General features: G+C 48.8%; 1 protein-coding gene across 2 annotated transcripts; it reads right to left on the bottom strand.

Annotated features, from left to right (window-relative positions):
- Nucleotides 1-694: 694 nt before the first annotated feature.
- On the bottom strand, nucleotides 695-26,797 carry sbno1 (strawberry notch homolog 1 (Drosophila)). 2 transcript variants are annotated; one of them, XM_061262650.1, is made up of 33 exons: nucleotides 26,473-26,797; nucleotides 23,905-24,018; nucleotides 23,026-23,127; nucleotides 21,066-21,384; nucleotides 19,915-19,953; nucleotides 19,642-19,742; nucleotides 19,061-19,157; nucleotides 18,372-18,532; nucleotides 17,510-17,643; nucleotides 16,895-16,985; nucleotides 16,608-16,769; nucleotides 16,256-16,391; nucleotides 15,822-15,927; nucleotides 15,334-15,487; nucleotides 14,464-14,646; nucleotides 13,957-14,054; nucleotides 12,777-12,925; nucleotides 12,282-12,464; nucleotides 11,781-11,957; nucleotides 10,657-10,829; nucleotides 9,998-10,129; nucleotides 9,589-9,724; nucleotides 8,934-9,046; nucleotides 7,708-7,779; nucleotides 7,511-7,610; nucleotides 6,425-6,499; nucleotides 5,906-6,052; nucleotides 5,271-5,365; nucleotides 4,828-4,914; nucleotides 4,552-4,689; nucleotides 4,101-4,177; nucleotides 3,630-3,823; nucleotides 695-2,249 (listed from the first exon to the last, which is right to left on the bottom strand). In XM_061262650.1, exons 2-33 carry the CDS (start codon nucleotides 24,016-24,018, stop codon nucleotides 2,107-2,109), a joined length of 4,188 nt encoding a protein of 1,395 aa, XP_061118634.1. In that variant the 5' UTR covers nucleotides 26,473-26,797; the 3' UTR covers nucleotides 695-2,106. The 2 variants fall into 2 exon arrangements, with proteins under 2 accessions (XP_061118634.1, XP_061118636.1); XM_061262652.1 differs by lacking the exon at nucleotides 19,915-19,953.
- Between the last annotated feature and the right edge of the window lie 1,047 nt (nucleotides 26,798-27,844).

Raw genomic sequence — 27,844 nt, 5'->3', positions numbered from 1 at the left:
CCAGCGCGCCAGGGAGGGGAGAGTGGACAGGGAATGAAATGCGTGCGTTTCAACGCTCCTTTGAGATTCAAATCCAACAACGCCCTCAGTAGCGGTGCCAGAGCCCAGAACATTGCGGTCATAAAAACATTTACAAATGGCACGATTTTTTATTTTTTTATTTTATTTTTAATTAAAATTTGATCAAAAACTTAACAGTATAGCGGTGTTGTATAAAGAGTAAATAATTGTAAGTTTTACGGCAACCTTGATACAGGCAAAGACATAACAATGTTAGCCTAACTTTATAGATCATTTGGATGCATTTTCTGTCACTCAGTCAAGAGACTGCTTGACGAACCAGCAGCTGCGCCAAGACGCAGAGCCATGATGTGTGGCACTTTGGGGAGGGCGAGCTCAAGGCCTCATGGAGGAATAAAGGGAACCTTGTGCCATTGTGTGACTTATCATTTCCCCAGTCCAGCGGTCCTCAAGCAGTCTGCAGTGTACAGTGGAGTCTACCCAGTGTAGTGTGCAGTCTGCAGTGTGGAGTGTACAGCATGGCATCTGTGCAGTGTACAGTGTGCAGTATAGCCAGAATACACCCCAAACAGAGAAATTTGTTTTCTGAGCTCTGTTCCGGCGAAAACTACAACCAGGCTGAACATAGTCCTCAGGATTAGATAACAGTTAGATAACACACAGCGACTTCAAATTACAAATTTTGTTTTTCAGATTTATTGGTCATAGGCAAAATGCGGAAATCCTGCCTTAACAGATTCTTTGTACAACAAATCAATCAGTAGTGCAACTCGTGCAAGCATGAAATGAAACTGTCCTTCAATGTTATAAACATCAATTTCACTTTTAAGCAAAAACTTTTTCCCCCAATACTTAAGATATGCGACTATACACATTTTGTACAGCAAAATATAATCCCAGCGGTGTAAGTCCATCCTGTTGCAACATTTACAGAGAAATCGAATCAAAAGAAAAACAAAAAAACGTTATAGAAAGCGGAGCACTGGCTGGAAGTGTCCCTGCCCCGCAACGTGGAGGGGCAGCCGAAATAAAGCACAGGTGAGAGAGTACAGACGCCCGCAGGACCAGCGGGGCTGTGCCTCGTGTTAGCCGGCCCGCCGCAAACTGGCACCCCAGCTCACGGGCGAATGTGGAGCCCGAAACGCGCCGCTGGGCTCCTTCCTGTGAGCCGAACGGTCCGAGGTCCAACCTTTCAGAACGGCTGAGCAGCGCAGCGGGAGGAGAGAGGGAGAGAGGGAACGAGAGAGGGAGGAGGGGGGAGAGAGAGGTTTTCAAACCATGCAGTCACAGCCTGGTACACTGCGGTGGGGGGGGGGGCTCCCAGTGCAGGACTGACATCACTCCCAGGCGCCCCCGGGCTGTGTGGAGGGGGGAGGGGGGGGTAATGGTTTGGAGGGGGGGGGTAATGGTGAACCAGCAGTCATGCTTGGTGCCGGGGCGCTAGCTGCCGGAGGGGCGGGGGGGGGGGGGGGGGGGGGAGGACGCTTGTCAAGGCTGTGCTCCGAGCACGTGGGTCAGTCTGAGAAAGTGCGATTGCTTTGTCGAGCGGAACCCCTGAGCGATGTAACGTGTCATGTGAATAATCCAAAGTTCGAGCACTTTTAACTGAAGGAGAGATAAAGACACAGCCGCAAACACGGGCCCAAAGAAAAGCCAATCACAGGGGGCGGGAGTAAAAAAAAGGAGGGGGGAGAGAGAGGAGCGGGGAGCACAGGGCCAGAGTGCGGCCTGTTGTGTGGCCTCAAGCCTTCCAGGAAACTTCTCCTGAGAGCCTCTTTGGACAAGAGCCCAGAACGGGCATGGGGGGGGCCTGTCAGGGCAGAGGTGGGTCCCGTTTTGGGTGAGGGCAGAGGTACAAGGTACAGGGTTAGGACACAGGTTTTGGGCGCAGGATAGGGATACAGGGACAGGAGTGTGGGGTACAGGGTTTGGGCACAGGGTTAAGGTTAGGGGTGTAGGGTAGGGATACAGGGACAGGGGTGGGGTACAGGGTTAGGGCACAGGTTTAAGGTTTGGGGTGCAGGGTAGGGACACAGGGACAGGGGTGTGGTACAGGGTCAGGGCACAGGTTTTGGGCACAGGGCACTACGCGTTGGCGAAGTGGGTGAGGCTCTGTGGGTGTAGCTGTTGCCACATCTGCTGCTGCTGCACAGCCAGCTGCTGGCACTGGTCTGAGGACGACAGGATGTTGGTCAGCGGGGCCACGCAGTTGGCTGGAATTATCAGACCTGGAGAGAGACGGAGGGAGAGAGGGTGTATCACACTCCAATCCTAACCTGATCCTGGGGAGGAGGGAGGCAAAACTGATCCAGACACAGTGCTTCCAGAGCAGAACCCATTCAACACTAAGCCAAGGGCTTTCAGTTAATGTCGCACAGCCCACATTCACAAAGCCATTCAACCGTCACCCATTATGAGCTGATCCTAGATCAGTACACCAGATGCTTTGGGATTATAGGCCCGGACTGCATTTACCAGGAGGAAAAAAAATGTATTAAGACCCTCCTAAATGTATGTATGTACATGTCATGTCCATGTCATGTCCATGTATACACTTTCACAGTAAACACCCAACAGACATTATGGGGCTTTGTTTAGGGCTTAAGAAAGCAAAATACTAAATAACTACCAGCTGCAGGTCGGTAGAATGAATGAAGACTTGTTTAAATTCTTCCCTCATAAGGTTTTTTTTCTATTCTACCGCCACAGTTTCTCAACCCCCCCACTGGATCTGGAAAGACGGCCTTCACTATTTTGCGCCATACAGCTGGAATAACCTACAGAACGACCTTTGAGCTGACCTGGGACTTCCAGCAGACGATTTTAAAGCTCAGTTTACGACAGTGGCAGAAGCAGGCTGCTGGAGTTAGCGTGTTCACACAACCGTCTCGACCCCGTGTGTTATGGCCAACTCGCTGGTTTGTCTTTGTTGCCGTGTTCTAAAAATACCTGGTTCAAATATGCAATTGTTTTGGATTCAAATACTTTTCTGTGCTTGACTGATCTTGCCTGGTGCAATTCAGTCGACCAAGACCATACCAGAAGGCAGGGATTGTACTTTGAGAGTACTTCATAAGGTCCAATACACCACACAACCTCAGAAAAGCAGAGAAAAATATTTGAATCCAAAACAAAGACGTATTTGACTGAGATGTGCTGGTATATCAGGGTTTCCCTGGCACACTCAGGACAGATGTGCCGGTATATCAGGGTTTCCCTGGCACACTCAGGACAGATGTGCCAGTATAACAGGGTTTCCCTGGCACACTCAGGACAGATGTGCTGGTATAACAGGGTTTCCCTGGCACACTCAGGACAGATGTGCTGGTATAACAGGGTTTCCCTGGCACACTCAGGACAGATGTGCTGGTATAACAGGGTTTCCCTGGCACACTCAGGACAGATGTGCTGGTATAACAGGGTTTCCCTGGCACACTCAGGACAGATGCGCTGGTATAACAGGGTTTCCCTGGCACACTCAGGACAGATGCGCTGGTATAACAGGGTTTCCCTGGCACACTCAGGACAGATGCGCTGGTATAACAGGGTTTCCCTGGCACACTCAGGACAGATAAATTAAAACAGGACTGTGGTACGCGCCGGCTCACCCACGATCCTCTGCCCGTCCTCCGTCCGGAGCCGGACGATCTGCATCTTGACGTTGGTGCCGCTGACGGAGGCCAGCACGCCCTCCACCTTGGTCCAGACGCTGAGCACGGAGCCGCACAGCACGAAGTAGGTCCTGCAGCGTAGCCCGATCTCACACTGCAGCCCCAGAGACGCCTTCTTACAGTTCCCCCTCCTGCAGGGCACAGCCCAGGGAGAGCGCCGTGTTTAAGGGCAGCCACACAGTACCGCCGCCGTCAGGCCACAACACATTTATACATTATTATTCATTTTATATTCACACAAGCATTTTGGGCAAAACGCCCTTCTTTGGCATGCCAAAGGTAAGTACACTTTGCTTTGTTACTTTTGGCTGGCTAAAGAAGGGCATTAATGATAAAGACTATATATTGACATAACAGCATCAGCGCTAGACTGCGTTCAGGGACGCAGACACGGCCGAGGTTACCCACCAGTAGGCGTGAGAGCAGATATCAGCGGAGGACAGGTACTGCTCTATCCAGCACTGTTTGGCATCCTCCGAAAGCACCTGAGAAAGCAGAAGTTCCTATGTTAGAAGGCACACACTTGTCCCCGGCCCATAAACGACAGGAAAGGCTAGTTCACAATCTGGGTTAAATATGTAGATGTTTTGGATTCAAATATTTTTCTGTGCTCGACTGATCATGCTTGGTGCAATGACCCCAACCAAGAAGGTGGGGTTTGCACTTTCTGAGAGCATGTCACAGGATCCAATACAGCAGTCAAGCTCAATAAAGCATAGACAAATATTTTAATTCAAAACAATTATGCACCTGACCCAGGCCTGGTAAGTTTTCAGAACTGGTGCACAGACGCGTACGGATGTCTGAATGTCCTGTGCGGTGATATCAGAGTGTGAGATGCCCGCAGGTGTGTCGGTACCTTTTTGCACTTCTTGCGGATGTCTGCATAGGTCTCCAGTTTGAGCTGCTTCCCTGTGTTGGGTCTGTAAACCAGGAAGAGCCTCTTTTTGGAGTTGATCTCCTTCACCAGGATGGCTGTCTTCTTATTGTTCCTCACCTGGAGGAGAAGAATTAGAGGAGTGAACGAGTGCGCGTGTACACTCCCCCATCAGCAGTGGGGCAGGAGGATGAACCCGGGAACAACGTGCAGGAATAATCCGGAGGAAACAGCTCACAGGACTAAACCCATCCTCACCTGAATGTAGAACCCGTCGTCTGGTCCGCTCTGCTCGGCCCAAATGTAAGTGGCGTCTTCCCACGACATCCCCCTCTCCACACTCACCTACGGGAGCAGAGCAAGCCTACATTACCCACAACGAACCACTGAGCTTCTCACCCCACAGAAGGCTGAGAGCAGAACACTGCAAGCGGGGAAAACTGGAGTATTAAGTAGCTGGGGACAGCCCAATGTTATTAACGCTTTAAATTAACAAACACGGACTAAAATATTATCTAGGATAATAAGCGGATACAGTACACCCGCATAGACCTGGGAGATCAGTATCACGATAAATTGACACATTTACCCTCGATAACAATAAAAATACAAGCAGCAGTTTAAAAAAAAATCCCAGCTTCTTGACAATAAAGGAATGCTTGCGTGCACCTCATGGTATAGCCCTGCTGGAGCACACATACCGTGTACAGCTCCACGTGTCCAGACGTGGAGTAACCGGGGGTCAGAAACTTCTTCACCTCCATCTTCTTCACCTTCTCATCACCAGAGCCCAGGTCTGCAGAGGAAAAACTGAAACCTGAAATTCCCTGCGCTATGAAATTAAACCATGGCAAGACGCTCCCTTTTATTCATTTCTAAGCTGTTGGCAAAAAAAGCTTGTGGACAAATTGAAGCAAACCGGACCCCTTCAATGCAGAATGGCTAACCATGATATGCTCTCCTACGTAGCATAGCTAACGCTGATACTGATGGTTAACTGCGATAGGATCTATGTTGTATGGCTAAGGCAGACATGCTCTCCTATATAGCAAGGCTAACAGCAATATTCTCCCCTATGTAGCATTCCTATACTATTGCCCTTGTTAGTCTTCAGTGTTTTCTGTCCAGTCCTGTTCCTCAAATGACAGCTCATTTTCCACCCTACTTTAACCTGGGAGTCAGGTGTGAAGACAGTTTGGCCAATCAGTCGCTCTAACTGTTCAGTCAATTAACCGGGAGAAAAAGAAAACCAGGGCCGGATTGGGATTCAGGGCCGGATTGGAGCATCCCTGCTCTCCAGTGCGCTAGAGAAAACAAGAGATGGTGAAGTTCCTACCCAAGATGCCCATGTCGTATCTGCCGTTCTTCTTGGCGTTCTGTATGACGGCGGTGAGCGTGTCGGAGAAGTACTGGAACAGGGCGTTCTGCTGCTGCACCTCCATGCCCAGGATCCGGTTCAGGAATTTGCCCATGTTGTTGTAATCTGCCCGGCAACCAAAGCAGGATGGATTGTAGACCAATTTGGACTTTCCCCATTATCATTTATTTCCTCCAAATTTAGAGACCCCAATTTGTACTTGATCTATATTTGTAGACCTGCTCCATCACTTCCCGCAAGGGGCATTTAGCCGACCTCTCGATCGGCTGAGCAAACGCATACTGTGAGTCTAAAGATCTCGCAATCTATTGTACACGTTTAAAAAAATAGAAATACATTGAAAATGGCCCCAGTTCAATAACAGCCTTCAGGCTGCATTCTTGTACACTACTGTGTTGTTCCCTTCCTCCAGTCAGCCTAATGAAAAGCATCCCGACTGCATTGCCAGGCAACGGCAAGCACCTGAAAATAACTCACCTTTGTCCAGAGTAAGGATGCCCGACCGGTCTTCCACATTTATTAGACCCACACCAATCAACCCATGCCGAATCTCTGTGGGGAGAACATGATGTGATTTAGTACACAGAACATGATGTCATTTAGTACACAGAACATGATGTCATTTAGTACACAGAACATGATGTCATTTAGTACACAGAACATGATGTCATTTAGTACACAGAACATGATGTCATTTAGTACACAGAACATGGATGCATTTGTCCTCAGATGACATCATTTTCTTCAACTTGATATCAGCTTAACCAAGCAAATTTAACTTGGCCAATAAACTTCTGTGTTCTGCTTGTCAAATAGGCATTGACCAAGAATCTTATCAATTCTGCCTGCAGTAAAATTTGTTGTTTATGCTAGCTAGGCAAGCTTTCACATCTACACAGCATTTTGATCACATTCAATTATTGGTTTACTACTGATGAATAACAAACTCAGCCTAACTGCGGTCTGATTTGTTAGAGCAAACACAAGCAAGCATTCCTCTTCAGAAAGATTTACAAAGGGCTTGTTCCAAGTACTCGGTTGCTATGAAATATTCCACCGGAAAAAAAAGACAACAAAAACTATGTCAATAAAATGTTTCTGTGATGACATTCCACTCCAACAGGATTAATTTTCACCAACTAGCACACTGTACTCAATTTTATATTTCATCCAATTTTATTAAATTGTTTCTGGATGTGAACACACCTAGACGACAGGGCAGAGGAACACAAGGATCTCAGTTCTTGGAACTGGTCATTTGAGACCATGAAAACTGAAAAGACCCAGGGGCAAAATGCCTTACCAAAACCCGATCTGGGCCCACATCACAGAAGTAACAGAATATCACAACTGAGGAAGGACCTGGAAGCACATTCCAACTTATACCACGCATCCTACCCTAAATGCTAGAGAATTTCAGTCATACGGCCCTCAGGTGAAGAGATACCTGATGTTTTGAGCCTTTTAAAAACATAAGATTGAAGAACGCTATAAGGGTTCTGTTGTCAAAAAAAAGTGCGTTTGACAAAAGAATTCCATATATAGTTTCCAAACGCGCAATACCTTTGAAGAAATCCCCTTCAAAGTTGGAAGGAGGAGAGACTAGGGGAGAGTCCAGGCTGACGATGGATTTCATGACAATCTCCAGGGCGTTCCGTCCGTACTGAGGAGAGGACAGAGCGTGTTTTAGGTGGAACCCGAACAGCCGCAAGGCTTCAAAAGGACAGGGTAGGGGGTCTGGAGGCTGGGGGACAGGTTACCTTGTTGTCGAAGTTGAACCTGCTCAGGTCCCTGGTCTCCGTGGCTCTTCTGTCCCCGTGTGTGAGGGCACCCTGTCAGAAAGTACTCACGATTACTGCGAGACAGACATACAGACGGACACCCAGAGAGAGACACAGCCGGACAGACCACAGACGAGGCCTGCGTTTCAGGGCTTCCCGCCAGATTCCCCAAATCAGCCCTTTCATTAGTTTTGCCAGACTTTCTAAAAGTAATGAGCTACAGCAGTAATTAAAATGTGCGACAGCGGTCTCATATTCAACACAGAACCAGCACTAGTACTGTGGAGCCAATTTGAAAATGAAAGGAGGCTGTTTGGATGGAACAGCCAGCAGGGAACACAGCTGCTCTCCAGAGGATAGGTGCGCACTCAAAGGTCCCATCACATACGTATACCGGGACGTCACACACAAGCATACAGGGACTCTCTCACACACACACGCATACAGGGACTCACACACACACACACACACGCGCATACAGGGACTCACACACACACACACATACAGGGACTCGCACGCACGCACGCATACAGGGACTCACTCACACACACGCATACAGGGACTCACTCACACACACACACACACACATACAGGGACACACACACACACACACACACACACACACACACATACAGGGACACACACACACGCGCATACAGGGACACACTCACACACACGCGCATACAGGGACTCACACACACGCGCATACAGGGACTCACACACGCGCATACAGGGACTCACACACACACACGCATACAGGGACTCACACACACACACGCATACAGGGACTCACACACACGCATACAGGGACACACACACCGTGACAATCACAGACTGTCACACTGCGCGCAGAGGGACCGCTACAAACAAATGGGCTTAATGGTCAATCCATTTCACACCAAAATATGATTTTGCAAATTGAAAAAAGATACAGGGTTTTATTTATTATTTTTTTTATTAATAAACCGTAGGCATTGCTAAATAAAGCTTTGCAAAAAAAAACCAAACAAAACAGATTCTCACTTTCCTGAGATATCAGAAAATAAAGTCAAATGTAAACTTCGTGACACCCTGCTAACATGCTACAACAGCACCGAAATGAAGCAAAATCATGTAAAAATATACACCTCCCCAAAGCGTTCAGTCCTGAAGTGGACCCACGCAGAGGCCGCCATGATCAATCAGGGAGCGCCTCACACACTCACCAGGCTTTCCAGACGCTTGGCCACGATGGAGGCGAACCGCTGCTCCCCAGCAAGCTCCGAGATGAGGAACACGTACTCAGGAGCTGTGACCTGATTGGACCGGTGTGTTCTTCCTGAGCGGGGAGACAGACAGACAGACAGACAGGGTCCGTGAGGGCCAGCAGAGACAGGGGAAAACTACGACACTACAAGCAGAGCTCAATGGCTACTATGAATCCCAACCGAAACCTCACATAACTGCATAACTCAGTTACGGTATGGACAGGGCATTTGTCTGTCAATCAGAGGGTTGCCGGTTCGATCCCGCCCTGGGTGTATCGAAGAGTCCCTGAGCAAGACACCTAACCCCCAAATGCTCCTGACGAGCTGGTTGGTGCCTTGCATGGCAGCGAATCACTGTTGGTGTGTCAGTGTGTGTGTGTGTGTGTGTGTGTGTGTGAATGGGTGAATGATGAAGGCGCTATATAAATTCCAACCATTTACCATAATGGGCAAATCAGACAGCTGCTGTACCCAAACCCTGCCATCAGCTCAAAGCCCAAAAAGCAGGGGGGGGAAAACTGCACTTCCAGTACAGGCCTCGCGGTTTAGATCCAAAATGGCCGGCGGAGCAGGAGGGGGGAGAAGAGGGCGAATGAGGCAGAATGGCGCGTACCGAACTGCTGGATGGCTCTGTCGGCGCTCCAGGGCAGCTCCAGCGTCATGTGCACCCGCCTGCGCTGGTTCTTCACCCTGCGGTCGGCCTGCAGCGAGATCCCCGAGCTGGCGGCTTCCGAAATGATGGCGATGTTCTGCGCACGCACACGTTCAGAAAAACACGAATAAAAACCCCCACGCAATTCAATCCCTGCAATATTTTCCTTATATAGCGGCAGTACCCTGAGCGCAATACAAACAAGCACACCGTTATACCGGGGAAACTGTGGAAAAATAGGACAGAGCCGTGAGCAACGAACTCAACGAGAATAGATTCAGCGAAAACAAATTAAAAATGCACACAGCCAAACACCGCTTGGGGAACATGCGGAAGTGTGCAAGCCGCAGAACAGAGCGGTGACACCGACCTTCTCCCCCTCCATGAAGCGCTGCTTCTCCGTGAGGTTGAGGATCTCCACGGGGACGTCCAGCTCGGAGCGGGACTCGTAGGAAATGCTGCCGTCCTCGTTGCTCACCACCCGGCCCTTGCGTCCGGTCATCTGCGGGCGGAAACAGCCGTGAGACGCTCACTCCAGCCATCCTCAACGGCCATGCAAACTCAACTCTACAGCCAATAATCCTCCACTATCTCAGCCAATTCACAAGCTTTACAGCCAACAGTAATTGACCATCTCAACCAATTCACAAACTTTACAACCAATCGTCAACCAGAAGATGGGTTTAATGAATGAATTGACACATTATCCGGTCTGAAAGAACAATCATAGCTGGGTTCGGGGCAGGGTGCGGGGGCTGGGTTTTGGGGCAGGGTTCGGGGCAGGGTGCGGGGGCAGGGTGCGGGGGCAGGGTGCGGGGTGCGGGGGCAGGGTGCGGGGTGCGGGGGCAGGGTGCGGGGTGCGGGGGCAGGGTGCGGGGTGCGGGGGCAGGGTTTTGGGGCAGGGTGCGGGGCAGGGTCCGGGATGGGTTTTGGGGCAGGGTGCGGGGGCTGGGTTTGAGGGCAGGGTTTGGGGGCAGGGTTTGGGGGCAGGGTTTGGGGGCAGGGTTTGGGGGCAGGGTTCGGGCGCACCTCGGCCACGCTCTCGGGTCCTCCCAGCTCGTCGATGAGCTCGTCCAGCGTGTTGGGCGGCAGATCCTCGGCCAGCTTCTCCAGCTGCTCCAGCAGGTGGCGCTTCATCTGCTGAGCGTCCTCCACCGCGTCCTGGCTGGTCACACAGCCGCTGTCCTCGCTCTCCTTCTTAACTGAGAGAGAGAAGACCCCGTTAGACCAGCACACCATCACACACACGGACCCAGCATGTCCCACTCCTGACCTGGGCCCAGCAGGGGCGCTGCAGGACAGCGCTCACCACAGAGGAAGAAAGCTATGCAGGGCTGCAGTGAGAATCAGGAACCATAGCAACCAGTCCTGTAAAATGGGTTTTGGGGCTCACCTATAGCGGGGGCAGCGCTGGATGGGGTTTTGGGGCTCACCTATAGTGGGGGCAGTGCTGGATGGGGTTTTGGGGCTCACCTATAGCGAGGGCAGCGCTGGATGGGGTTTTGGGGCTCACCTATAGCGAGGTCAGCGCTGGATGGGGTTTTGGGGCTCACCTATAGCGGGGGCAGCGCTGGATGGGGTTTTGGGGCTCACCTATAGCGGGGGCAGTGCTGGATGGGGTTTTGGGGCTCACCTATAGCGGGTGCAGTGCTGGATGGGGTTTTGGGGCTCACCTATAGCGGGGGCAGTGCTGGAAGGGGTTTTGGGGCTCACCTATAGCGGGGGCAGTGCTGGATGGGGTTTTGGGGCTCACCTATAGCGGGGGCAGTGCTGGATGGGGTTTTGGGGCTCACCTATAGCGGGGGCAGTGCTGGATGGGGTTTTGGGGCTCACCTATAGCGAGGGCAGTGCTGGATGGGGTTTTGGGGCTCACCTATAGCGAGGGCAGTGCTGGATGGGGTTTTGGGGCTCACCTATAGCGGGGGCAGTGCTGGATGGGGTTTTGGGGCTCACCTATAGCGGGGGCAGTGCTGGATGGGGTTTTGGGGCTCACCTATAGCGGGGGCAGCGCTGGATGGGGTTTTGGGGCTCACCTATAGCGGGGGCAGCGCTGGATGGGGTTTTGGGGCTCACCTATAGCGGGGGCAGTGCTGGATGGGGTTTTGGGGCTCACCTATAGCGGGGGCAGTGCTGGATGGGGTTTTGGGGCTCACCTATAGCGGGGGCAGCGCTGGATGGGGTTTTGACCGTAGGGGCTGAGAAGGCGGGTCTCGTGGAGCCCAGTCCTGAGGCCAGTAAGGCACTCTGAATGGAGTCTGGATCGATGCTTTTCTTCTTCTTGCCCTTCTTCTCCTTGCCTTTCTTGTGCTCTTTCCTGAACAGCCACGGATCTGCAAAACAAGATGGACGCCTGACACAGAATTCCAGGAGCGAGGGGGCGGGGCGCAGTGGTCAAGGTAATGCACTATGTCCCACTTCCTTTACTTAAAAAAAGGCTAAAGGTGTAAAATATAACATTTCATATGTGACCCAGGTCTGAACCCATGACAGGGTTCAAACCATCAGGCGGGGACAGACAATCCATAGGGCAGGTACACGCAACCACAACCCCTGATCTGTACAAACTAAAATATGTTTACGCCACAGTTCAGCCCCGTTGCCCATTAAAGCCGTTGAGGAGAGAGGCCATAGTTAGTCGCAGGGCAGGGGCTCACCGTCCTCCTCGTCCATGCTGGACTCCTCCCTGAAGGGGTTGAAGTCGTCCTCCTCCCCGGAGCTCACCGACTTGAAGCTGTCCTCGCTCTCGGCCTCCGACTCGCTGCCGCTGTCCTCAGAGCTGCTCCCCGACGTGCCGCCGTGCCTCCGCCGCTTCTTCACCTCCTTCTTCACCTCCTGACCTGAGGGGGGGGGGAGGGGGCGCACCGGTCAGCACGGCAACAAACCAGGATTCACACGCAAGACGGGCTCATTTTTCCATAGCCTGCCAGTTTACTATGTTTTACAGAAGCATTAATTACATGAGGATTTCACTGTGGAATAAGTCAGGGGGGTACTTGAAGCTTGGACATTATCAGGGACAAAATATTTCGGAGTCAGACCCAAGGCAGCCATTTTGGGTTTGCAGCGAGAAGCTGCCTGGAGGACCACAGCTGTGTGGATCACATCAGCAGAGCAGTAAAACTCAGGAGTGTGAAGAGGAGGCTGGGTACCTTTCCTCTTCTTGCCCTTCTGGTCTGTGGAGGCACTGTCGTTGGGAGAGGGCGTTTTCTTGGCTGACAGGTCGATGCCGAGCAAGCTGAAGAGCTTCTGTCTGTCAGGAGCCGGGAAGTGCTTCTCCACCAGCGACTGCAACACACCCCTGGAGGCACAGACACGCACCCTCAGACAAACACTACAAACACTGAATACTTCCAGTCAAAACTACCGCTGCACAAAAACAAACAGACACTACATTACAAAAGCAAACTGCGCAAAAACAAATAACAAAGACAAACTGTACTACACTAGACAAAAACAAACTGCACTCAGACACTACATTACATAAAACAACTGGATACACTCAATGTGGACACGACCACTGCTACACAGTTAGCCACCATCTCCCCATTCTTGAGTTTAGTCAGAGTGGACAGTGATATTGCTGCACAGTGCTAACTGCACACTGAATAACGCAGAGCCCTTTTTGCGCTGGTTGTACAGCGTTACTGAATGAAGCAGAGCCCTTTCTGCGCTGGCTGTGTGGCATTACTGAATGAAGCAGAGCCCTTTCTGCACTGGTTGTAGTGTTACTGAATGAAGCAGAGCCCTTTCTGTGCTGGTTGTACAGTGTTACTGAATGAAGCAGAGCCCTTTCTGCGCTGGTCATGTGGTGTTACTGAATGAAGCAGAGCACTTTCTGTGCTGGTTGTAGTGTTACTGAATGAAGCAGAGACCTTTCTGCGCTGGTTGTGTGGCGTTACTGAATGAAGCAGAGCACTTTCTGCGCTGGTTGTAGAGTGTTACTGAATGAAGCAGAGCCCTTTCTGTGCTGGTTGTGGTGTTACTGAATGAAGCAGAGCCCTTTCTGTGCTGGTTGTAGTGTTACTGAATGAAGCAGAGCCCTTTCTGTGCTGGTTGTAGAGTGTTACTGAATGAAGCAGAGCCCTTTCTGTGCTGGTTGTAGAGTGTTACTGAATGAAGCAGGGCCCTTTCTGCGCTGGTCGTGTGGTGTTACTGAATGAAGCAGAGCCCTTTCTGTGCTGGTTGTAGAGTGTTACTGAATGAAGCAGGGCCCTTTCTGCGCTGGTCGTGTGGTGTTACTGAATGAAGCAGAGCCCTTTCTGCGCTGGTTGTGTGGTGTTACTGAATGAAGCGGAGCCTTTTCTGCGCTGGTCGGGGTACAGAACTTACTTCGCCGTGGACACAAAGTCGTTCAGCTCTCCTCCACCCTCCTCTAGGGCTTCCAGTGTCCGGGCCTCTCCGGTGGACTGGAGGCCAATCACCACACACTGCGGGAGGGCAGCCAGCCAATCACACGCAAGGAGAGAGTCACGTTAGTCCCAGGTTACACGCAGAGCTTTCATTCACACATTTAGTCGACATGTGTGGACTTGTAGACATTTAATAGCGACGGGTGTACTCCACACCTTCAGCTTTTCAAACTGCTAAACTTCAGCGCAAATTTCAGTTTAATGAGGCTTCACTCGGATTATGTAAATCCGAAAAACACTACAGCCTGGAGCAAATCACACCTGCTCCCCAAAAACCTATAAATGAATAAATAGACTATATAAATGTGAAACTAACATTTAAAACGAAGACATCAAAATAAAAAAAGAAAACATGCATGAAAGAAATATTGACAATAAAAACCCTGTAAAATCTGTAATTGGGCGGTGTAGAAAGACAAGGACAAACCTTTCCGTTCTTGACCTCTTCTCGAGCGAGCTCCACTACCCTGCGCACCTTGGAGGCGATGCACAGGTACTTGAAGAACCTCTGGTGGGCCGACCAGAACTGGCCCCACATGGACTTCTTCATGCGCTGCTCTGCCTCCATGAGGTTAGCGGCCTGCTGGAACTTCTCCCGCGCGCACACCCACTGCAGCACAGGCGGGGCGGAAAGCACACGCATTACGCTTTTTACACAACACTGCACAGAGTAACACAGACAGACCTGGGCCAAATACATAAGTGTCTTGGATTCAAACGACTCTTCTGTGCGCAACGGAGCTTGCATGTTGCAATTAAGCCAACCAAGAGGAACAGTAGCTGGGTTTTGGACTTGTAGAGTATTTCATAGGTTCCAATATACCAGGCAAAGTGCAGAAAATTATTTGAATGGAAAACAGTTACGTATTTGACCCAGGTATGGAACAATATGACCCGATTTAAGAATTTTGACAATCTGCGAAAAACATCAAGCTGTGTCAGATGCAGCTTTTTGTTGCATAAAGTATGGAAAAAAACCATTTCCTACAGTAGGGGAAAAAAAGAAAACCAAAACCCACAATGCGAGAAATGTTTAGACCAAAATAGCCCAACTTCATTACACTGAGCATTGTCTTGTTCTATTCTTAGCTTTAATGGGATGCTTTGAAGTCTCAACAAGTCACAGCCTTTGTGGCAGCAGGCATCAAATCTATTGGCAGTTAGCTACTGGCAGGTTAAACACACAGAAAAATGTTATGTACTCATCGCTATACATAACGAGGCTTTTATTCCTTATCCATGCATTTGAGAGATGAAACGGGTTACCAGCGTGGGTGATGTGCGAGCGCTTCCTCACCAGACGGACCGCTTTGTTGTACATCTTGATGTACCCCTGTGTCAGAGGGACCTCGTCGATCTTGAACGTCACCCCGGTGAAACTCAGCTGCCGAGCGATGTACATGCCTCTCAGCTTCATATCCATGGCAACGATTTCCATAGCACCCACACCTCTGAAGTCATTTTAACAAATAATTCATGTGAGTTTCCCCCGTCTCCATTGATATCTCGCACACCAAAACGCCCACTACTTCAGCAGAACTGGAAGACGCCAAAAACGGGGAGGTGTCACACTCTAGGTTGCTGCAGTTAAGCTGTGAAAATAATCATACCAGCAGGAATACTGAAATACGAAATATGAAAATATAAACTGTTAAAATAATGGGGTACTTCCACTAAACGGTTTGGAAAGGAAGCCTCCATTACGGTAACATCTAACTGCAAATGGACCAAACAAAGTGACTCGATAGGAGAAGAAGTTTTTTAGGACACAGTTTTACTCCGGACCTGCGCTCCACCGCCTGGATGAAGTTGCTGAACTCCTTAAAGGGGGTTCCCTCGCCCCAGATCCCCAGACGGTTCATGTAGGCCATGTTCCTCGGCTCAGAGGCACCTGCGAAGAGCGCGCACATCGTCATCAGACCCGAAATTCACGGTCATGACTCAACCCCTTTCCTGCCTACAATAGATCAGCGTATTGTACGCATTCATATACCAACGTCAAAGGAACTCAACAAAACAGAATTCATTTCATTCCTGTGATATCAACATTCCTGTCAGATCAAACTTTACCTTCAGCTGAAAAATACTAAGCGCAACACCATGGCGATGATTTTTTTTCAGGACAGATATCATGGATATCCATATACAACAGTATAACAGCGTATAGTGTACGCGGGCCGGCTGGTCGGTCTAAAGAGCCTGCGGTTGACGTGTCCCACCTGTGGCGCTGGCGTAGACCACCCTGGCTTTGGGCAGCTTGTTCTGGAGCTCCAGCACGGCCAGGCCGGTCTTGGTGGGCTTGGAGGACCCGATGGGACAGACGTTCTTCGCTTTGTGACACTCGTCAAACACAATCTGGGGGGAGGCTCGGTCAAAGACAAATCTCAAGGCCATTACCGAAGGAGCGCTTGCAAATCGTCGAGTAACATTCAACAACTACGGAAACTAATACAGCAGCATATGAGAAAGAAGTTCACATTTTAGGTAAGAGGTGGTCAATGTACAGTCCTAGGCATCTGGGCCTCTTGGGACTGCCGCTGTTAACAGTTTTTACTGATGTTTCAAGGATACCACGCCGTCGAAATCTTCCCCGCACCAGTGTAGCAACTGTTTGAACCTCGTCTTGTACTTCCCTCCGGACTGGCTTTCTCCAATCAGGGAAGAGTACGTGGCGAAAATCACTCCCTTCTTCACGCTTCCGTTGTGTTTAGAAGAGATTTTGCCGTATTTAAACTGAGGAGGGGAGAATAAAACGCAACTGCTACTGAACACAGAAAAGAAGAGCCGTGACGCTTATGCTCTTGTTCTGACAAACACCCACACACACGGAAATTCCGCAGCCATCTCGGTTCACGTACCTTATTCAAGGAATGGACCTGAATGTTTTTCGCCCCAATGTCTCTCAGATCCCTCTCCGCATCGTATTTCAAGTCATTCGACACACTGAACCTGGACAGAGGAGAAGTCCCGGATTTAATAGCACGCCCACGGAAAACCAGCAGAGAGGAAACCGCACCCGCATTCTTAAGGGGTTTCACATATGAGCGCCGATCTAGGATCAGTTCGCTTTTTCCACGTAATGGATAAGGTTAGGGTACAGACAGGGAAAACTGATCCAAGAACAGCCTTCCAAGGGCCTGCACCTTGAAGCAGGATAACGGAGTAAGCAGAGTAACTGCCAGGGTTAAAAAAAAAAACGGAAACCTCCCAAATGTGGAACATGCATCGTGAAGTAAAAGGAGCCATTTTGTGTTTTACTTCTGGGCAAGCTATCCAGCTAACTAATCCTGCTTTGTCAAACAGGTGCTCATCTTGGCCGATCTAGGTCCATATTTATACCGGGATCTAGGCTCAGATTTGCCCTTTACCCTATAATGGCAGATAGGGCACATAAAGGGGAAAAACTCATCCTAGATCAGCAGCCTTACTCAGACACTTTATGAACACAAGCCGAGATTCCCAGGGGTGCTCACCAGAGGGACCGCTTCCGGCCGAGAAGATAGTTTTCGTAAATGATCCCGGCGATGGTCCTGCCCTTCCCCACGCCGGCTCCGTCGCCGATCAAGTAGGACGCCCTGTCCCCGTTGGGTAGGAATGTCTCGTGTTGCTTTAGGAGGAAAGTAAGGGAGGCTCATTACGCATGTTTGGGCCTGTCTGTGCCAGAGAGGGGCCACTTCACAAGGCCTAACTGAGCCTTTTATCTGACAGGTACACAGCGTGTCAGTTTGTAATCCTAAAACCAGGAAGAGGGATAGGGGCAGATTCCCAAAGCTCCCCCCCACTAATTTTTAATATGCCGTTAGATCTATGCAGAAAATAACATCTGTAGTAAAGATAAGCCCAGAGAGTTTTTACACTGGCAAATCTCAACGTGCCTTACAAATATAAGTTGCTAACAAGCTGCTATATTGAAACCACAAGTGGCGGCATTCTGCCAACATTCACATCATCACCACTCAGGTTTTGTACGAGTGCACCAGCAGGCGACAACAATATAGCAATTTTTTTTTTTTTTTTTCAAGCACATCACCCCTTCAAAATTCACAGTTGAGGTATTAAGTGTCATTTATATCATAGAATAAAACAGGAAACTGTCTTAAGCTTATGACACTCACCGACTGCACAAATTGAAATCCCTATGGGAAGAAAACATGGGAAATCTACCATGGGAAACCGTGGTGGAAGAAACTTCTGGGTTGGCCTACAAAAAGGCATCACTAACATTATTACAGCGCGACGGTATATTAACGTTCCAGTTTTCTTTTTCCGCTGCCCTTTGTAAAGAAGCCTGATGAAAAGCAGCATTATTAAAAGTTGTCGTCGTTGCTATAATACCTGAGCAGCATAGGTAATGGCCTCTAGCTGCAGGGCGGACAGCCAGCCCCGGTCGATGGTCTCCTCGGGGATGGACAGCCGGTACCAGACGTTGGGGGGGTTGACGCTGGAGAGTGAACTCGTCTCCACCACGGGGTCAGGGTGCCGCAGCCCAATTTTCACTGGGGGAGGGGGTCAATTTCATTTACAGAACACCATCACAAACATACTTTACAGGAAATGGTACAAATACGGAACAGTGTTGAGGGGAAAACAAATTTAATTAAAATCTGGAGAGGACCCCAGGGGGATGCTACACCACAGGAATGATGTTCTCAAATGCATAATGCCTTCAAACACAGCTGCTTACAGTGCCCCTTGGGTTAAATATCCCTGCTTATTCTCCACAACTTCACCTCTGAGAGGAAGATAATTCTGACACTTTCAGTGACGACGGGATCAGAAATGCGAACACAGGTAATGGAGTACTCTTGTGAACATGAACATAAATGTGAACATATACCAGTGAATGACTTTCAATCAATTTATGGAAATTGAATCTCAAATATCTCCATTATACTGCTGACCAGATCAGATTAGAAATTCCAATTAGTCATTAATTAGGGTGGAAGCAACCACTAAACACAGCGAACGCACAAGGGAAGTACTACGGCCTGTACAACAAGAATAACACTGTTCACAATGCTTACATTTCATAGGCATGTACTCCGCATACGTTTCTGCGTGACCCAACTCTTCCTCGTCCTCTTCCTCGGGCTCTTCCTCCTCTTTAATTCCAGTTATTTTCTGAAAGAAAGCGTTTGCAGAGCGCACAATTACTTGAGCCTGAATAATTTCCAAGAATTTGAACAGCAAGCATTTTTCTAAGCACGAAATCAGTCTTACTATTGGTGAATGAATAATTCAGGCCAGCATATTCAACCTACTTTAATGCAGGGGTACAATCTTGGTTGACAGGTTTTTCTTCAAGGCATGGAGCATCTTTGATGCAGTATGAACTGTGCAGCACATGCTAACAGCCAAGTGTGGGTGGACTGAACAGCATGGGCTAGCTAGCATCACGGCGCAGGCTAACTGTGCAGTGTGGGTGGACTGAACAGCATGGGCTAGCTAGCATCACGGCGCAGGCTAGCTGTTCAGTGTGGGTGGACTGAATAGCATGGGCTAGCTAGCATCACGGCGCAGGCTAGCTGTGCAGTGTGGGCAGACTGTGCAGCATGGGCTAGCTAGCATCGTGGTAAAGGCGGACAACACGGCACTCAAGACTCACGTGTGTGGGCGAGAAGCTGCGCACTCTGACGTCGTCGTTCACCCAGATCCGGGCCACGTCTTTGCTGGTCACGTCCTTCTTCACGCCGTTATTCAGCTCCGCTGGGGGCAGAAGATCCCAACACAAGTGAAGCAAGCAGAGAGGACAACCCAAACACCCTTTAAGCTGCGTGTGCGGACTGAGCACCAGGACCCTGCAGACGTGGACACACCCCCATCCCAAAGTACCCAGTGAAGTGAGAAACTGCCCCCACCGTGCTCACTTCTTTCCTACCTGATTTATTCACCATCTTTGTCGACACCAGAATTATTTCTGCAAGGGGAGGAATGGTGCCGGTTCACAGAATTAGATCTGAACATGCTGGGAGTGTACACACTGCTACAGATAAAGACCGACCAATCACAGCAAGAGGTACCGCCCAATCACAATAGATAATTACATTTTATATAGCGCTTTTCTAGCCACTCAAAGCGCTTTACAGTGATGAGTAGGAAACTCGCCTCAACCATCAACAATGTGTAGCACCCACCTGGGTGATGCACGGCTGCCATTTTGAGCCAGAACGCTTACCACACATCAGCTGAGGTGGAGGGAGAGATTTTTTTTTTTGCCAATTGAATCAGGGGATGATTAGGTGGCAGGTGTAGAGAGCTAGGGTTGGGAATTTAGCCAGGACACCGGGGAACCCCCCACTCTTTGCAAAGAGCGTCATGGGATGTTTAATGACCACAGCGAGTCAGGACCTCGGTTTATCGTCTCATCCGAAAGATGGCATCTCCAACAGCGCAGTGTCCCCATCACTGCGCTGGGGCATTGGGGATAATTTTACCAGAGAGAAGATCACCCCCTACTGGCCCACCAGCACCACTTCCAGCAGCAACTTAAGTTTTCCCAGGAGGTCTCCCATCCGAGTACTAACCAAGCCCACACCTGCTTAGCTTCAGCCATTTGGCAGGTGCTGGGTGCATGATGGAATGGCTGCTGGTCGGCACTTCTCAATCACAGTAACCAGCACCTCTCAATCACAATGATCAGCATACTTCAAGCTAAGGCTTGGTAGGGCAGGGTTAGAGAACCAGCGATGCATGACATACCAAATCAGACTGAAACTGAATTCGGTTTACACATAGAACACAATAAGCAGAAGTTATACCCAAATACTGATGACCAGAAATAGGAGCCAATCATGTGTCCTGAATGGTCGCCGAACCAGCAGCTGAGCCCAGTGGCCAAACTCACCGTCATTTATGAACTATAATCAACCACAATATGATGCAGGGCCCTTCAGCAAGGCCATACACCAGACATTACTCCAAGAGAGATTGACCCCTGCTTAGACTAATCAACAGCGAGTCACTTAAGATAAATGTCAGCTAAATAACTAATGGAACTAAACAGCAAGGAGGATTGGGGGCGGGGCTTACTGGTGGCCGTGGCGACGGGCTGGGCGATGTTGGGCGGCGGTTTCAGCTTCATGAGCTCGCCGAGGCTGCTGGTCTTGATGCTGCTGGTCTTCAGGAGGTCCTTGAGCTGGATCTCCCCCCGGCCGGGAGGGGCCAGCGCCCGCACCGTGGCCGTGGTGGGCCCGCGGGCCGAGGACGAGTGCACCACCTTGGCCACCGTGATGGTCTGTCTGGAGGTGGTGCCGCCCACGGAGGGCTTGGTCACCACGATCGTCCCCAGGGAAGGGAGCTGGTTGAGCTGGTTCAGCACAAACGTGGTGGTGGAGGGCTGGGGCTTGTGCTGCGGAGAGAGGGCAGAGGAAGGGGCCACATGAGCCGGGGTCAGTGCGCCGTCTACACAGGCTCCTCCCGCACAATTACTGATTCTGACGCATCTCCTTCTGATTGCTGTAAACTTTTGAATGGCAAATACAGAACTCCCTGCCATTGCCTAAATAGAAGGAAAAGCCGTGAAGAATTTTGCCCCTCTGCTCATGTTATATTACACCTAAGGAACGTTTTAATGTGTATGCAACCATTTCACCATGCTTTTTATCATGCGTTTAAACATCGGGCTCCGTAATACCCAACACAAAAAATATATGCATAATACCAATACAAACCCAAACAGTCAAGTATTTACTTTTGAAAAAATGAAACCCGTGCCGTGCTTTTGCCTTCAGAGCTTCATGTTTCGGACATTGCAGCCCAGGGATGTACTTTCAGCGCCTCATCATTTCAGCAATCAAATTGACACGCAACGACACGTCATTGTCTCGAGGGCCCAACGGCTGTGCGGATCTTATTTTGGCTACACCGGGATTAAAACCACCGACCTTGCGTGTCCCAGTCATTTACCTGATCGCCTGTAGCGTAGTGGTTAAGGTAAATGACTGGGACACGCAAGGTCGGTGGTTCTAATCCCAATGTAGCTACGATAAGATCCGCACAGCCATTGGGCCCTCGAGCAAGGCCCTTAACCCTGCATTGCTCCAGGGGAGGATTGTCTCCGGCTTAGTCTAATCAACTGTACGTCGCTCTGGATAAGAGTGTCTGCCCAATGCCATTAATGTAATGTAATGTAATTGTGCCATGAAGAAACGGAAGGACCGCATTTCATCTCACAGCACAGAAAACAGCGAGACGCAGACAGTCACTGTGCCTGGTCAATGGGAGGAACACCTCACATCTCTGGGAGCCACCTGTACCTGGCTTCATTCCTCTCGCCGAGCAGGAAGGCTCTTAATCGGTGTACTCATTTGTCCCGGGTTCTGTACTTTGATTAGTCAGGGGGGTCAAATCGCTATAAAACCCAAGTAATTTCACCTGCTAGAGCAGCAGTTCTCAGTCAGCCAGTACGCACGATCATGACCTGCCTGTACTTGCCATTCCAGGGCAGAGAAGGACATTTGTTGAATGAGAAAAGCACCGTTGTGAAATTTAGTCAGCATTACACAAAGCAGAGCCTCAGACACTGACGTGAAAAGGCTTGTGTCGCAGATTCACAAGGCCTGCGGGTATTACGCACAATCAAAACGGTGGAGTTGAGGGTCACTTTGAAAAAAGACAAAGATACAAATGATGCAACAGGTGTGCAACCTGCGTACGGTAAAACTATGCCCGTGAAATATACAGCGTTGCTCGGCATAACAAAACACTACGCAATAAAGGCTCTTAGGCAGATGGAGACAAAGAAAGAACCCCCAAGGACACCCAAACCTGAGGTACAGCATCCAAGAACAGCAAAAATAGATAGGCGAGTGTAATGGTGAATGGAGCCCCAGCATTGAGTGTGAGTGTAATGGTGAATGGATAGAGCATGAACAGTCAGGGTGAGTGTCATGTTTAATGAACAGAGCATGAACAGTCAGGGTGAGTGTCATGTTTAATGAACAGAGCATGAACAGTCAGGGTGAGTGTAATATTTAATGTGGGCCCTTACCCTGATTGTGACTGTAGGAGTAGGTGGAACAACAGGCTCTTGCCTCACAGTGACGGCTGCATCAATTGTCGAGCTGATGTCCAATGTGCTTAAGGGAAAGGACTGAAACCACAAACCACAAAGAGGTGAGAATCGGACGCGATGGGGCCCATTCAAGCACACTGATATGACTGTCAATGCTAGTTGAAGGGAAGGCTCTTGTTAAAGGGTAAGCACCACATAACATCAACCAAAGAGATTTGATCATTTTATTTATTTTATTTCATTAAATTTAAGCTAAAATTGTTTAGCATGGCTAACTGATCATGGATAACAGAAACACCCTGGCACGGTGGAAAATTACTTCTTTGATGCGGGAGATCACAGTTGAAATGAACAGCTCTGCTTTCGGCTGAATAGACGAGAGAATCTCCACTGAAAATTGTAGTCTACAACTGGTCTCATCTGCAAAATTATAGTCTAAAACTAGCCTGTGTCTGCAAAACTTTTGACTTCTCAGGCTTACTTCAAGCCTTTGCTTCAGTGAGAGTTTAAATAGAGGAGGCAGGAGGATGGGACTTCAGTGAGAGTTCAAATAGAGGCAGGGGGATGGGACTTCACTGAGAGTTTAAATAGAGGCGGGGGATGGGACTTCAGTGAGAGTTTAAATAGAGGCAGGAGGATGGGACTTCGGTGAGAGTTTAAATAGAGGAGGCAGGAGGATGGGACTTCACTGACAGTTTAAATAGAGGCAGGGGGATGGGACTTCAGTGAGAGTTTAAATAGAGGCAGGTGGATGGGACTTCAGTGAGAGTTTAAATAGAGGCAGGTGGATGGGACTTCACTGAGAGTTTAAATAGAGGCAGGGGGATGGGACTTCGTTTACGCTCCGAGCCGTACCTGTCTCGCTGGCGGCGGAGCTGCGTCCGGAGGCTCCGTGTCGAAAAGGTCGTTCGCACTGATCCCACTCTCGCTCAGCGCGGCCAGCAGCAAATCCTGTCCGGGATCCATCATCTGCAGAGCGCCAGGTCAGAGGGGTTAGCGTTTCCACCCATACCCGGCCGGGAGACGGCAGCACGGCGCTGGCCCCTGGCCGGGAGACGGCAGCACGGCGCTGGCCCCTGGCCGGGAGACGGCAGCACGGCGCTGGCCCCTGGCCGGGAGACGGCAGCACGGCGCTGGCCCCTGGCCGGGAGACGGCAGCACGGCGCTGGCCCCCGGCCGGCCAGCGGGGATGAAGCGCCGGGGACTCCGTTCTCATTATTGATCGGTACAGCCGTTGTGTGAGCACATTAGCCGGACGGCTGGAGCGCGCTCAGTCAGCCACAATGCAGGTTATTCCCACCGTTCACTCACACTGCAGGGGCTACAGAGGAACGGCAGTGCGTACCATCACTGTATTAAATGCTACAGTAGTACACAGGATTTTAATAAGAGTACAATTAAGTACACTTCGCAGTATTCCATATGGTGTCAAATCAATTGCAAATCTGAAACGACCAGATATTGCAAGCTTTAACAGCCACCAGACTGAATTCTTAATGCATGTATAGCCATACACAGATATTAATAACCATAGGTAATGCTTGGTTTCAGAATATGGAGAAAAGTATTTGAAGGTTTTTCATAATTATTCAGAGGCCTGCAAAAAATAACCTTCTGAGACGGTGGTAAACAGCGTCCCCCCCAGCATGCTAGCATGAAAACCCTACTCCAGTTTCAACCTCCATGTGACCTAGAAGTGCCTACACATGAGAGCATTTGTTGCTACACTGAAAAAGTGAACATGAGGCTGTCCTTTCCTTCAAAGCTCACGAGCAACAAACAGTTTCCTTTCCCACCGTGTGAATTAACCAGTGATGATCTCTGAGAAGATGACAGCTGACCTCTGTAGGACCCTGTACCAAGGATGAACGATACCAGTCAGACAACGGCACGGTTCAGGTGTAAAGCACGCGGCCAGAGGAACAAACGAAACTGTGACATTAAACAGGAGGGCTAGTTCCTGGTTACAAACATTTAGAGCACCTTATTATATTATTTGTATATTATATTATATGTTATTATTATAACAAAGGAGCCGAGGACTTAACCGCAACTGGCATATGCACGATTAGTTGCAGCAAAATCAATAACGTTACTATCCATGTAACTGCAGAACTTCCACTGGCCTTAACCCCGGTTTTGAGGACATCGTGTGTACTCGGCACCCAACGTGCCTTGTCAATTGGAAACTGGGCAGCATGAAAAAGAAGCACCTTAGTCATAGAAATCACGACAGAAACCAGCAACATTTATACTAAGCAGCCATTTACGTTAGGTTCTCAGGCACACGTGAAGCTAGATTTTAAGCAAAAAGATGTTTTAAATTCTCGTCCCAGGTAGAATACTTGTTCCATCAAATCTAGTTACATGTTACAATAGATTAATTAAAAACACACACTGTGTATCTTCAGTGGATCTGTATGAAATTACATATTTACCTCGCTTACTAGCCACATAGTTTATTCACACACGTGTTCACACAACATAGCAAGCCATACTTCCGGGTCTGACGTAACTTAGTTACATACTGGTCGCTAGCGAACTACAATTAATGTCTCCAGTAACGCTGGCTAGCTAAAGTTAGCCACCTGAAATATATAGGCACTAGCAAGTTAAAAACTAGTCGCTATATTGCTAACGTAGCCATAATAATGATCTGTTAGATAAGCTGGCTATCCTAGTAAATATTATGACTTGTTAGCAAGCAAACAAGTGAAAGTAAAACCATGCATTCAACATTAATTGTAATTATCCAACGTTAGCCAACCAATTTAAAAACACGATCAATGGTAGCAATATCAATGTCTCTTAACTTAAGCTCAATGTGACAAGCAAACTAGCATTAACTGCAGCATGCATAATGCAGCGAACAAATTGGCTTTGGTGTTGCTTTGCTTCCTCAAAACACGAATTAACGTCAAGTTGTGAGTTAGATCATTACAGTCGAGTTAATGTAACAGCTATGTATGTAGTTAGTTATTGGCGGTTCTTACCCTGTCAATATTAACAAGCCAAGACAATCGGGCGACGAGCTAACGTTCAATCTATTTGCTAAGTTACATATTAAGGGTTACCACATTAGTTAGCTACGTTAGCTACCAGCGCCGACGTTTTCTTGATTTAACACCAGTGTGCGACGGTTGGCTGCCCAACATACACAGAATAAACTAAGAGATTTACAGAAATCACACACCGGCACGTGCCCGTTCGGGTAGCGGTGTGAACTGGCAGTTCGTCTTGTTGTTTGTTAGCGAGCAAGCTAGCTAATATGCTCAGTCACCGTACAATGCCCCGGCAAAACGAAAATAAAACAATGAATTTGTGATCAGCTGACACCTTTTTGGCTATTTATTTACTCACGACGTAAGTCCTGAGAAATCTGGCAACCGTTTGGGGATTTTAGAGAGTTGCTGAAGCACTTACTTGTAGGCTTTCGACGCTTCCAAGCACTGCGGTGGACTCGGGCTCGCTGCTGCTTCGCTCCGCTGCTTTCTACACACCCGCCGCCATCTTTACCCAACGACCAGACCCGCGTGTTGGTCACGTGACACCCACCCCCGAGAGGAGAGATTTTCAGAAGCGAAGTTTTGCCGTTACAGCCGAATGAATGGCTTCCAAACAGATATTTCCGGAGATGAAGATGAACTACACCCGGTGGTCCATAAAAAGTGCACATTTCAATCATATTTTTCATATTTTAGACAGATCGGAGAAGCAGACAAGTAAGCACGGATCACGTGACCAACGGTCTTTTCACAGGAAGTGATGTTCATTCTAGGAAGTGACGCAGATGAACGTATTTCCTTTTAGGCAAATATGACCCCACTGCAAAGTAGGTCGAGTTGCCATTTTGAGAAGGTCTTCTTATAGTTTAGAACATTTTACACAAGTTTTCTCATTAATGCTCATAAGACTAGAGCCTGCAGTCAGTGTTGAATACTACAGCCTGCAGTATTCAAATATATTGGTTCATTTTACATGATGCATGTATGAATGTGATGTTTGCGCCTATACCATATATTCGTTTTCTATCTTTAATTTCCTACATGACTTAAAAAAAGAATTGTCATAGTCTCTAAAGTAGATTATCCAATAATCCTCAATATACAGAGGAGGTTCTGTATGTGTAGGGAAGTTAATCCAATTAAAGCCAAAAAAAGTGGTGGTTTCTGTGGACCGTTTGTTGTATTTAGATAAAAAATTGAACACTTAAATATTTGTGTTATGTATCCCAAACCTATCTATTACTGTCACAGTTATCTTATAAATGGTGGTAAATCTCTCTTTCATATAGATGCACAAACACAGCCTACACAGAAATGACTGCACAACGCACAGGTATAATGCTGTTGAAGAATAACAATCAGTTTTCTGATAACCTCTGACATCACTAAAAAGACATGCGCCCAGTCCTGTCTGACCACTCTCAATTGAACAGGATAATGATGAGTCAGTCGTTTCCATGGAATTGCACATAAGTCCTGCTGGTTGCCGTGCTTAGTCATGACTGACAATACATGCTTCCGGAAAGAGAAATGCAATGCAGGGGGAGACACCAACACAAGGACAATAGTCATAACTGCAATCGGCATTAGTGGAATGCATTCCACTGGCTGAGTATTTTTGTGATTATTTAATCCATCCATTCCAAGCAATCGTACAAAGTCTTATTTTGAAACTTGGATTGGTCACACCTGTTTCTATTGGTCAGTCTCAATGACAAGGGAAACCACACCATGTTAAATTGAATCACACATGAGTATATTAATGGTAAATATCAAACTTTGAGGACTGT

The sequence above is a fragment of the Conger conger genome, chromosome 12 (genome assembly GCF_963514075.1).
Source record: "Conger conger chromosome 12, fConCon1.1, whole genome shotgun sequence".
In the NCBI taxonomy this organism is placed as follows: Eukaryota; Metazoa; Chordata; class Actinopteri; order Anguilliformes; family Congridae; genus Conger; species Conger conger.
The sequence above is the reverse complement of the archived record's forward strand: the minus strand, read 5'-3'. Positions and strand labels throughout refer to the sequence as shown.